Source organism: Eimeria acervulina, genomic scaffold, assembly GCF_000499425.1.
Source record: "Eimeria acervulina Houghton genomic scaffold, Eah_scaff393, whole genome shotgun sequence".
Taxonomy (NCBI): Eukaryota; Apicomplexa; class Conoidasida; order Eucoccidiorida; family Eimeriidae; genus Eimeria; species Eimeria acervulina.
Window position 1 is genome coordinate 1 of NW_013547341.1, and position 13,039 is coordinate 13,039.

The window sequence follows — 13,039 nt, forward strand, 5'->3', positions numbered from 1 at the left end:
TATTGATGTATATATATACCAGAAGATGTTGAGGCGTACGTACACCAGAAGAAGCGGAGGTATATATACATATATATATATATATATATATATATTACATATATATACATATATATCAGGTGTATGTACACCGGCTGTCGTCTTCGTTGCTTCAATCGCTGGGTTGTAGCAGCCCAGCGTATTACTAGCAAACGGAGAACAGAAAGAGGGAGACGAACAAACAAACGAACAAATTTTTTATTATTAAGGGGACTGCACACGATCCCTGGGAGCAGACAGAGACGATCCCAGGGAGGAGACGATCCCAGTGGGGAGACGATCCCAGGGAGGAGACGATCCCAGGGAGGAGACGATGTCCCAGCTAATTCTACTTCATCCACTGTTCATTTGCCAAGCAGAAGACCTCTACGAGCCTTGCCTAGCTGTCGCTAGCCGTGGCTAGCGGTAACTAGCTATGGCTAGTTATAGCTAGCTATAGCTAGCTATGGCTAGCTAGGGCTAGCTGAGGCTTGCTATGGCTAGCTATGGCTAGCTATTGCCAGCTGTGGCTAACTGCAACTAGCTGCTACTAGCTATGGCTAGCTGTAGGTAGAAGCGGCTAGCTATGGCTAGCTATGGCTAGCTGAGGCTGCCCCATGCTTAGATTTGTCCGGTATAACAAAATGTTAGAGGACTTATTTGTTTTGTTTTTGTTTGTTCCCCTCGCTGTTGCTTCATTTTGTTTAATTTTTTTTGTTTTTGCTGTTATCTGTCTCCTTTTGGTGTTTGCAGTCGTCTCCCTCTGTCTCTTTTTTATGTGTTGTTGGTTCTGTCTCCTTTTGTCTGTCTCTGTCTCCTCTCTGTCTCTGTTTCTGTCTCTGTCTTTGTTTTTGTTTTTGTCTCTGTCTCCTTTCTGTCTCTGTCTCTGTCTCTGTCTCCTTTCTGTCTCTGTCTCTGTTTCTGCATATGCTAGCGTTAGCAATTCATTGTCCTCTTTAGCCCTCAGTTGAGGTGTACGTACACCTCAGCACCCTCTCCCTCCCCTTTTGCTGCAGCAGCAAACAGCAGCAAACTCTGTCTCTAAGGTAAAGCGACCCCTCCAGCAGGCATCAGGGCCCCTGCGTTTGCTGCTGCTGCTGCTGCTGCTGCTGCAGCAAGACTTTTATTTCGTGCAGCTTCTGCTGCTGCTGCTATTGCCACGGCTCTTCTGCTGCTGGACTGGATCTGCTGCTGCTGCTGCTGCTGCAGCAGTAGCAGCAGCACCAATTCTTCTGTTGCAGTTTGTAATGCCTCTCTGTTTGCTAAGGCATCGAGGAGAGGGCCGCTCGTCAATAAATCATCTACAGAAGGCCGCAGCTCAGGCTCCTGCACCCACATAACCCTAAACCCTAAACCCTAAACCCTAAACCCTAGCTCTATACCCTATCGAAACACCCTAGCTACAGACGGTTGCAGCTTCAAAACCCTAAACCTTAAACCCTTAATATTAGACCCTAAACCCTAAACCCTAAACCCTTATCCTCAGGAGATGGAGAACGTACCCTCTGCGTAAGCGCTTCAATGAGCAGCTTTAGATTGGCGGCCCTGTTGCGCACACAGCAGCAGCAGCAGCAGCAGCAGCAGCAAAAAAGCATCAGCAGCAGCAGAACGACCTTTGTCTGCCTCAACACTCCCCACAATCCACACAAAACCCCGACCCCAGAGGGCCTCCAGATAAATCAGGGGGCCCCCAGGGCCCCCTTTAGGGGCCCCTCCAGTATCCTCTTTAGGGGCCCCTCCAGTACCCTCTTTAGGGGCCTCCAAGGGCCCCGTAGGGGGGCCCCCACGGGCCCCGTCTAGGGGCCCCTCAGGTTCCTTATAGGGGCCCCTCCTGTACCCCATTTAGGGGCCCCTAAGGGCCTCGTCTAGGGGCCCCCAGGGCCCCGTTTAGGGGGCCCTAGGGGCCCCTAAAGGGGTAATAAGGCCCCCTTTTAGGGGGCCCCCAGGGCCCCGTTTAAGGGGCCCCCTGCTGCTGCTGAGGGGCCCCTGAGGTTGGTATTGAGGGCCCCAGTGTAGAGAAAGGAGATGCAGCAGCGAGAAGCAAGAAGAGAAGAATTATATTTAAAGAAATAAAAGATTTGCTGCTACAGGTGTAGGAGACATAGCAGGTGCTGCTGTTGCTGCTGAGGCCTGTTTGAGGTGTCTATACACCCCAGAACAGCCCTTTAAATGCAGCAGGGGGCATGCACTCTGTCTCTTGCGGTGTATGTGCAGCTTGAGGGGCCCCTGTCTCTTTACCTTTTTGGGTGCTGCGGTAGATTTATCTTCGTGTGGCTTAAAATTAATTTTCTTGCTTTTTCTGGGTCTCGTCCTTCATAAGGGACGGAGCCGTAAGAAAGACAATAAACTATTATCCCTAGACTCCACATGTCCCCCTTCGGGTCGTACACGTCTCCCCCCCCCTGCAGCAGCAGCAGCAGCAGCAGCAGCAGCAGCAACAGCAGCAGCAGCAATGGCAGCAACAGCAGTATGCAGCAGCAGCAGCTGCCAACTCCCCAGGCGGAAGAAAGACGCAGCACCGGTTATTGCTGCTGCCTGAGCAGCAGCAGCAGCAGGTGCCCCACAGCACCTGCCTCCAGCAGCAGCAGCAGCGCAGCAGCAGCAGAAGCAGCAGAAGCACCAGCAGCAGCAGAAGCAGCAGCAAACGCAGCAGCAGCATCAATTGTTGCTGCAGCTGCTGCAACAGCAGGCGCTCACCTTCCCGCTGCCATCCAGCAGCTCTGGGGCAGTGAATTCTATTGTTCCTGTAAAGCCGCGAGGGGCCTGCGGCCCTGCTGCTGCTGCTGCTGCTGCTGCTGCTCCACCTACAGCAGCAGCAGCAGAGTCACGGGTGCTGCTGCCACCCCGTCTAACCATACCTGAGAGCTCAGCAGTACCGAAATCTGCTAATAAAGCCCGGAGCACAACTTTAGAATTATCTGCTGCTGCTGCTGCTGCTGCTGCCGCTGCTGCTGCTGCTGCACCTGCTGCAGCTGGCTGTGCAGAAGGTGTTGCATCAGCAGCACCAGCTGCCGCTGCAGCACCTGCGGGGGTAGAGGGAACGGATCCGGCGGGGGGAGAGGATGCTGTTGTTGCTGCTGCTCCAGCAGCAGCAGCTGCAGCAGCAGCAGCAGCAGTTCGGCTAGCAGCATCAGCAGCAGAAGAAGCAGGAGCAGCAGCAGCAGAACGCCTGCAATCTAATAAAACATTCCCTGGCTTCATATCTCGATAAACAATCCCCGTGTGATGTAAGTGCTGCAGCCCAAAGAGAATATCTAGCAGCAAACGCCATATGTGGCTGCTGCTCAAGCAGCAGTTTGCTGCTGCTGCTGCTGCTGCTGCAGCACGCCCGGGTGAACAAGATGCAAGAGGAGACGAAGGACACGCCTCTGCTGCTGCTGCTCCTGCTGCTGCTGCTGCTGCTGCTGCCGCAACAACGTACGGAGGCGGTGAGGGGCTTGCTGCTGCAGCAGCAGCTGCAGCAGCAGCAGCAGCTGCTGCTGCTGCTGCTCCCTCCACCTGCGCTCCTGCTGCTGCATTTATTGCAGCAACTTCCTCCGCAAAGGCAACAGCAGCGCGTCCGCTATACATGAAATCAATAAGAGACTCCAGATCACCTGAAGCAGCAGCAGCAGCAGCAACAGCAGCAGTAGCAGCAACAGCAGCCGCAGCAGCAACAGCAGCAGTAGCAGCAACAGCAGCAGCAGCAAAAGCCGCAGCAGTAACCATCAGAGGCTCAGCACAACAGCCAAAGCCGATATCCCCCACACCAGCAGCCTCAGCAACAGCATCAACAGCAGCGGCAGCAGCAGCAACAGCAGCAGCAGCAGCAGCAGCAGCAGCAACAGCAGCAGCAGCAGCACCTGCGTTGCAGTACTCCATTAGAATAAAGAGCCAAGGGACTGTTGGGCTGAGATCGTTTGGGCGATGCATCTGCAAATAAGTAAAAAGAAAAGGAGACAAATAAATAAAAAATAAAATAATAAATAAATAATTAAATAAATAATTAATTAAATAAATAATAAAAAATAAATAAAAAGAAAAGGAGACAAATAAATTAAAAATAAAATAAATTAATAAATAAATAAAAAGAGACAAATAAATTAAAATAAAATAATAAATAAATAAATAAAAAACTAATAGACAGAAAATAGAGACAGACAGGAAGAGAGAGAGAGAGGCAAGCAAATAGACAAATACAAAGTAGAGATAAACAAATAAATAAATAAATAAATAAATAAATAATAAGAAAAGGAGACAAACAAATAAATAAACAAATATAAAAACAAATAAAATAAATAGAGAAGCAGAGAAGGAGACAAATAAATAAATAAAAAGGCAAGAGAGAGAGACAGACAGACAAAAGAACAAACAAATAAAGAATGAGAGAAGGAGACAGACAAACAAACAAATAACAAATAAACAAACAAACAAAACAGCAAAAGAGACAGGAGGAGATAGAAGAAGGAGACAAAAGGAGACAGCAAAAGAGACAAAAGGAGACAACAAAAGAGACAGGAGGAGACAGAAGAAGGAGACAAAAGGAGACAACAAAAGAGACAGAAGGAGACAGAATTAGGAGACAAAAAGAGACAGCAAAAGAGACAAAAGGAGACAACAAAAGAGACAGGAGGAGACAGAAGAAGGAGACAAAAGGAGACAACAAAAGAGACAGAAGGAGACAGAAGAAGGAGACAAAAGGAGACAGGAGGAGGAGACAAAAGGAGACAGCAAAAGAGACAAAAGGAGACAGAAGAAGGAGACAAAAGGAGACAACAAAAGAGACAGAAGGAGACAGAAGGAGGAGACAAAAGGAGACAGCAAAAGAGTTTACCTCAAGCCAAGAGTGCTTATAATCAACTATGTGCGGATGGCTGAGCCTCTCTCTTATCTTCACTTCCCTCAATGCCTAGCAGCAAACACTCCCCACACTGCAGCAGCAATAGCAGCAGCAGCAGCTACAGCAGCAGCAGCTACAGCAGCAGCAGCAATAGCAGCAGCAGAAACAGCAGCAGCAGAAACAGCAGCATCATTAGCAGCATCAGCAGCAGCATCATCAGCAACAGCAGCATCTGCAGCAGCAACAGCAACAGCATCAGCAGCAGCAGCAGCAGCAGGAGCATCAGCAGCAGCAGGGTATAGACAGCGAATAGATTACCTTCTGCAGCCAGCACCTATCATCTCCGACCGGCAGCTTCTTAACAGCAAACTCTCCTAAGTGTAGATTATCTAGCAAGTGTTCGCAGAGACAGACAGAGCCAAACGACCCTCTTCCTATCTGTCTCCTTTCTATAAAAAACCTGCTGTAGTAGCCGGTAACGAGAAACTCACGAGGGATTGGCTGCAGCAGCAAACATATACATCTGCTTATTTATTTATTTATTTATTTGTTTATTTAGCTTGTTTATTTAGTTGTTTATTTAGTTTGTTTGTTTGTTTGTTTAGTTATTTAGCTGTTTATTTACTTATTTGTTTGTTTTGTTTGTTTGTTTTGCTGTTTATTTATTTATTTGTTTGTTTTGTTTGTTTGTTTAGCTGTTTATTTATTTATCTGTTTATCTAGCAAGACAGAGACAAACAAAACAAACAAATTAAACAAATTAAACAAATGTAAAAGTGTTAAAGCGAATAAATAGCACCAGCAGCAACAGCGCAGCAGCAGCAACAGCGCAGCAGCAGCAAGAGAGAAGCAACAACAAAAGGGCAGCTGGAGCAGCAGCAGAAGCAGCAGCAAACGCACCTCATATTCTGTTGTTTCTTCTACCTGCAGTCTTCTTTGTCTGTGTCTCAAGTAAGGGTTAAGGGGGGCGGGAGACAACCCTGAATCTGATAGCGCTTGCTGCTGCTGCTGTTGCTGCTGCTGCTGCTGCTGCCACCTCTGGCGTTGTCCCTGTGCATGCTGCTGCTGCTGCCAAGTGTCTCCTTCTAAGGCAGCAGCAGCAGCAGCAGCAGCAAAGTCATCTTCTGCATCAGGGCAGACAAAGGCACCTGTGTGGGGGTCCCTATACACCCCATGTTCTCCTGGTGTTGGGTGCTGCTGCTGCTGCTGCTGCTGCTGCTGCTGCTTCAGCCTAGCAAAGAGCTCCTGCAGCATATGAAAGTATGTCTGCGCTTCAAATGTAAATGAAGAAGGATCCACCAGCTGCCCGCACAGGGCACAACGCGTTATCCGGCTGCAGCAGCAACAGCAGCAGCAGCAGCAGCAGCAGCAGCAAGAGCAGCAGCATCAGCGAATATAGCCCCTCCAGAAGCAACATTCCAGACAGGCAGCAGCAGCAACAAGCAGCAACAGCAACACGGGCAGCCTCAACCAGCAGCACAAGCAGCAGCACATGCAGCAGCAGCAGCAAAAGCACAAGCACCACCAGGAACAGTAGCGGCCGCAGCAGCAGCAGCAGCAGCACCAGCCACATATTTAGCAGCAGCAGGAAGAGCAGCACATATGCCGCTGCAGCAGGAACATAAGCGCTAGCCGCAGCAGCAGCAGCGGCAACAGCAACAGCAGCAGTAGCAACCACAGCAGCAGCAGCTGCAACATCAACAGCAACAGCAGCAACAGCACCACCACCAGCAGCAGTAGCACCACCACCCCAGCAGCAGCAGCAACAGCAACACCAGCAGCAGCAACAGCAGCAGCAGCAGCAGCAGCAGCAAACGATTACTGAGCAAGAAGAGCGAGCTGCTCTTCAGGAAGAAGAGTTTTGATGGCTGCCCTCTGATGCTGTCTTGAATAAACAACAAGGGTGCGCTGTCTGTACAGCACAACTTCACAGCCGCTGCCGCTGCAGCTGTCTGTGTTGTGAGTTCTAGAGAGACGCAGCAAGGGGTCCTCCTGCGAGCCTCCTGCTGCTCCTGCTGCTGCTGCTGCTGCTGCTGCTGATGTTGTTGTTGATGGGCTGGGCGATGCACACGTCTGCTGCTGCTCTTGTGAACAGGCGGGTACCAGTGCACAAGAAGAGCAAGGAGAGACAGAAGAAGGAAGCAGCTGCAGCAGCTGCAACTCATGCGAACGTGATGAACCCAAACTCTGCTGCTGCTGCTGCTGCTGCTGCTGCTGCAGCGGCAACTGCAACTGCTCGTCCGTTAGAGCGAAAGGCAAATCAAACAGCGGCAGAGACACCCTAGAAGAGCTGTTTCTGCTGCTGTTGTTGTTGCTGCTGCTGCTGCTGAAGAAGCTACCATGGTCCCGGACTCCCCCCATGGTGCTGCTGTTGCTGCTGCTGTTGCTGCTGCTGTTGCTGTTGCTGCTGCGGCTGTTCCTCCTCATTCTTCTGCCTGCGTCGCTCATTGACTGTTCCTTCTCTGTTGGGTGCTTCTTCATTCAATCGTCTTCGAACTGCTGCTGCTACTGCTCCTGCTGCTGCCCCTCTTGCTGCTGCTGCTGCTGGTGCACGTGCCGCTGGTGCTGCTGGTGCACGTGCTGCTGCAGCGGCAGCAACAGCTGCATATGGCCACTAGAGAAGCTCCTGCAGTAGCGTCTCTGTGGTGTTTGATTCTCCTGCTGCTGCTGCTTCTGCTGCTGCTGCTGCTGCTGCTGGGTTTATAATGATGCTCGTGGTGCAGCTGTTAAGTTGCTGCGGCATCAGCAGCAGCATCTCTGCAGCAGCTGCAGCAGAGGTGTTTGAAGAGTAAAAGAAGAAGTTTATTGGATTTGTTTGAATAAAACAAAGTCAAGTAACGGTATTTAAAAAGAGAGAAGCAAACAGACAAACACAAACTCAAAATAAAGCTGCACGTCTGTCTTCAGGGAGCCCCTCAACTCTCAGATTAATCTGTTTGTTTGCTGTTTATATTTACTGTTTAATTACTTTTTATTCACTAAAATAACTCAAATAAATACAAACAAACAGCAAAAAACATTGAATTAAATGTGCAGCTGCTCCGGGGGCTGGCTGGAGCTGCATGTACACCGCAGCTGTGCATACGCTGCAACTTTCTGTATACGTTTCTGAATAAATAAATTTATATAAAAATATCATTTTAATTAAAAACAAAAACAAAATAGTAATGTTTTAAACGCTTGTTGTTTGAGGGTGCTCTAAGTGGGCCTCTCCTTTGCGCTTATTTATCTGCATTTCTTCATCTTTGCTGCGGTTGTCTTTTCTTCGTTACTTTTCTTGCTGCTGTCTTCTAGGGTCTTCTCACCTCTTTAGAGAAGCCTTTCTAGGCGGAGGCCTGTTTGGCCAGCTAGCTACGAATGCCGGGCTAGCTAGCTAGCTAGCTAGTTAGCTAGCTAGCTAGGGATCTACTAGCAACCCAGATAGCTAGCTAGCTGTGGTTCAACTAGTTATCTAGCTAGCTATCTACCCAACTGGCTGCCAGCAAGCAGGGCCCTATCTAGCTAGCTAGCTAGCTAGTTAGCTTGCTAGCTAGCTAGCTAGTTAGCTTGCTAGCTAGCTCGATAGGGTCCAGGTAGTTGTCTAGATAGCTAGCTAGTTAGCTAGCTAGCTAGCTAGGGCTTGAAATAACGCAGGGGAAGCTGCAGCTATTTTCAGTGCTGCTATGTTTAGGAACAATACCACACACCCAGCTCAATCTGATTATATATAATATAAATATATGTATATATATATATATATATTTAAAGATATATATATATGTAATACATATAATGTACAAACATATATATATATATATATATATAAACCTATCTATCTTGCAGGCTAGCTGCGTCTGGGGGGCGGCTAGAGATATAATCTGCTGTAGGTTTTATCTCTTTGTTTGTCTACACTCACTCTGTATGAATTAAAAGACATAAAGGAGAACAATAAAAAAAAAGAGGTGTTACACACAATGCACACTCTGTACGTTTCGGTCGCTTCTGCTCACTGCATATATATATATATAATAAACATATATATATATATATATAATATGCATTATATATATAATATATGTAGGTAAAGGTATATGTAGATATATATATGCATTGATATTATAAATAAATATATATATGTATATATATATATATACACTGTACTTACTACATTTGCTCCTAGCTATATACACTTATATACACACATGCATATATATATATACATATATATGTGTATATATATACATATATATATATATATACATATATATGTATATATATAGATATATATATATATGTATATTATATATATATGCATTATATATATATATATATATATATATATTGTTCATACTAGAATATTACTCTAGAATATATATTATGCACTATATATATAATTTTATATGATAAATAATAAAAAGTATATTATTATTATATTATATTATATACTGCGTATATTATATTTTATAGATATTATTAAAGAAAGTGCTTTGAGTGCTGCCGCACGACTCCCTGTCTAAACAAAAGAAAAAAAAAGACAAGGTGTCTTCACGTCTGCTGCTGCTGCTGCTGCTGCTGCTGCACATCTGCTGCTGCAGCAGCTGCTGCTGCTGTACATCTGCAGCAGAGTTGTAGTTTACTACGGCGCAGCATGAGTACTGTGTGCTGCTAAGTGTCTCCCTTTCTGTCTCTTTACAGCCTGCTGCTGTTTTGCTGTTTTTGTGGTGTACGTACACCCGAAGCTGCCCCTCTTTAGCTTCTTTTAGCTTCCTAAAAGGAGACAGTTTTCTAGTGTCTCCTTTTTATTGTCTCTTTCTTCTGAAGGAGACACCTTAGGGTGTCTCCACTTAGAAAGAGACAATAAAAAGCGTCTCCTTCAACAGTAAGAGACACATTAAGCTGTCTCCTTTTAGCAAGCAGCCCCACGAGAATTAAATGCAAGAGGTGATGCTCCTTCCTGAGCAGCAAGCTGAGGGGCCCACAGCGCGCCGCCAGCCTGCAGCGGCCTTGGCTGCTGCTGCTGCTGCAGTTGCTGCTGCTGCTGCTGCTGCTGCTGCAGTTGCTGCTGCTTCTGCTGCTGCTGCACAGAAGCAACCCAGGGGGCTGCTGTCCCGTAGCACGCTGGCCTGTTATAAAGATGTCTCCCTTGTGGGGTGAGAGCTGTAAGGGGCAGCCCTGCAACAGGAGTGAGTGGAGACATATTCTCTGCTGCTGCTGCTGCTGCTGCTGCTGCTGGTCCTGCTGCTGCTGCTGCTGCTGGTCCCACTCCTGATGCTGATGCTGCTGCACGCTGCCGCTGAGACTGCGAAAGGTACTGCTGCTGCAGCTGCTGCTGGTGGGTCCTTAAAGACAGCAGCAGCTGCTGCTCGTCTATTGCTGCAGGAGGCTCACAGAGTGGCTGCTGTCGCTGCAGCATCAGCAGCAGCTCCTCCTGCTGCGCCCCAGACAGCGCTGCTGCTGCACCAGCCTCTTCTCCAGCAGCAGGCACTGCTTCTGCCCCTGTAGGTGCTGCTGCTGCAGCAGCTGCTGCTGCAGGGGACCGTAGCAGCTCAGACTGACTGCCGCAATCTGTCTCCTTTCTAAGGCTGCTGACAGGCGCCCCACACACCACAGGGCATTCACTGTTGCTGCTGTTGTTGCTGCTGCTGCTGCAGTTGCCGCTTGGGCTGAAGGAAGAGCTTTCCTCTTCGTCGTTCGTGCTGCTGCTGGCTGCTGCTGCTGCTGCAGCAGCTGCTGCTCCCTCTGAACCCCATGGGCGTTCGGATAGGAAAGCAGTCTCTTGCTGCTTCTCCGCCGCTGCTGCTGCTGCTGCTGCTGCTGCTGCAGGTGTTACTGCAGCAGGTGTTACTGCAGCAGGTGTTGCTACAGCAGGCGTTGCTACAGCAGGCGTTGCTGCTGCTGCTATGGCGGGTGAAAGTGCAGCAATTCCCGTTGGTGTTGTTGCTGCTGCTGCTGCAGCAGCAACAAACTCTGGAGGGACATCTGCTGCGCTCTGTCTGAGGCCCCCAGGCACCATGTGCTGCCACAAGCCTTTGTCCATTGTATTCCCCTTTGCTGCTGCTGCTGCTGCTGCTGCAGCAGCTGCAGCATGGGCTGCTGCAGCAGGGTTGTTGGGGCGCTGCTGCTTGGGAGTGCTGAGGGGCACCTGGCGGCTGTCTCCTGCAGCAGCAGCAGCAGCAGCAGCAAGGTCTCGAGGCTCTTGAAGGAGACAGACAATAATAGAGACATTGTCTCCACTCATTCGAAGAGAGACAGCCTCATGAACAAGGGCTCTTGCTGCTGCTTCTGCTGCTTCGCTTGCTGCAGCAGCAGGATATGCTGCAGCAACAGCCTGCACGACTCCCAAAGCGAAAGCAGCAGCAGCATTATCATCCATAACATCGAAGAGACCATCACACCCCAGCAGCAGCAGCGCGGGTTCCCGCTGCTGCTGCTGCGACACAACCCTTCTCCTGCCACTGCCACTGCTGCTGCTGCTGCTGTTGCTGCAGCTGCTGCTGCCGTTACTGGTTGCTGCGGCTGATGCAGTTGCTGCTGCTTCTCTGTATGGTCCCCGTGGCGAGAGAAGACGTGTTTGTTTGTGTTGCTGCTGGTGCAGATCTTGCTGCATCTGGTGCTGCGGCTGCTGCTGCTGCTGCAGCACGAATGTCTCCGTTTGTACATCTGGTTTGTTACAGACAACTAGCTGTCTGTCTCTGTCTCTCTGCAGCAGCGCAGGAGATGCATGCGGCCCTAGCTTCAGCCCCCAATCACCGAAAGCCCTCCCTATAGCGAGCACACCGTTAACTCTCTCTCCGATAACAAACCCGCCTAATGCTTCTACTCTTTCTGTCTCTGCTGCTGCTGATGCCTTATGGTCTGAAGCAGCAGTCATTCGCTTGCAGCTACCATCAGCAAACACCAGCAGCAAACGAGTGTCTCCTAAATGCGCTGCATGCAGCAACACAGATAAACCCCAACCGTTGTTGTTGTTGCTGCTGCTGCTGCTGCTGTCCCTGCTGCTGTCACTGCTGCTGCTGCTGTTACCTGTGATGCTGCTGCTGCTGTCGCTTATGCTCCCATTAGTGCTGCTGCTGCTGCTGCTGCTGTTGCCGTTTGTGTGTTGAGGTGTCTCCTTCTGAGTGGAGGGAGCCAAGGAGACAGGTGAAGGGACAGTAAGAGAGGGATGAATTAAACAGACACAAGCAGTGCTGCCGCTCTCTCTGATTCCTAAGCGCAGCAGCTTCTCATCAGCAGATTTAAATGCAGCAGCAAATGCAGCTTCAATATCTGCCGCAGTACAAAATGCTAGAGGAGCAGGAAGAGCCGACCCCACAGGCAAACTTAAAGCATTCATTAAGCTCTCCCAGTCTAAAGACCCGTCTATCTCCTCCTGCTGCTGCTGCTGTCCCTGCTGCTGCTGCTGTCCCTGCTGCTGTCCCTGCTGCTGTCCCTGCTGCTGCTGCTGTTGCTGCTGTTGCTGTTTGTGTTTGTTGTGTATAAGCTGATCTCTTTTTCTGAAAGCTCTGCTATTGATCTCTACCCAAAGGGTTTTATGAAGGAGTTGAAGCAAAACATCAACAGTCTGTCGCCCCCCGTGACCGTCAAAGAGACAAAATAGCCAGGCACCTTTTTGCTGTCCGAAGCCTCTAATAACAACGAGACCGTCCTCCATCTTAAATCGTCTCCCTTGTTCTTCAGCCCACCCCACACCCTTTACAAAGTCTATAGCCCATCCTGCTCCTTCTAATGCTGCTGCTCCCGATCCTCCTCCTCCTCCTCCTGCTGCTGCTGCTGCTGCTGATGCTGCTGCTGCTGCTGCTGATGATGATGATGATGATGATGATGATGATGAAGAGACTGTATTTTTCGCGTCTCCTGCAGCTGAAGCTGCAGGGAGAGCAGACAGATAACCCATGTGTAAGAAAGAAGAAAGTAAATATAAATAAAGATTAAGATTAAGATTAAGATTAAGATTAAGATTAAGATTAAGATTAAGATAAAGATTAAGTTAAAGAATGTTCAAAAAGAATTGTTCTGAAGAAGATACACCTGGATAAATTAACAAAGAAAAGAAAAAATGATGAAAGAGAGGAGACAGCAAAGAGACAGACATTGAACAAACCAGTAAGTGCACACAACTACAAATAAATAAATAAACAAATAAACAAATAAATAAATAAACAAATAAACAAATAAATATATAAATATATATATAAGCACAAAGGAGAAAAGAGACAAAGAGAG

General features: G+C 48.5%; 2 protein-coding genes across 2 annotated transcripts; both read right to left on the reverse strand.

The window, feature by feature from the left end:
• Positions 1–1,059: 1,059 nt before the first annotated feature.
• On the reverse strand, positions 1,060–7,264 carry EAH_00036440 (Wee kinase, putative; the record flags this gene model as incomplete). Its single annotated transcript, XM_013392052.1, has 5 exons — positions 1,060–1,344; positions 2,716–3,930; positions 4,832–4,906; positions 5,738–6,170; positions 6,660–7,264. 5 exons carry the CDS (start codon positions 7,262–7,264, stop codon positions 1,060–1,062), a joined length of 2,613 nt encoding a protein of 870 aa, XP_013247506.1.
• Positions 7,265–9,722: 2,458 nt separating this feature from the next.
• Positions 9,723–12,710, reverse strand: EAH_00036450 (protein phosphatase 2C, putative; the record flags this gene model as incomplete). Its single annotated transcript, XM_013392053.1, has 1 exon — positions 9,723–12,710. The coding sequence occupies one exon, from the start codon at positions 12,708–12,710 to the stop codon at positions 9,723–9,725; it is 2,988 nt and encodes a 995-aa protein (XP_013247507.1).
• Positions 12,711–13,039: the final 329 nt, after the last annotated feature.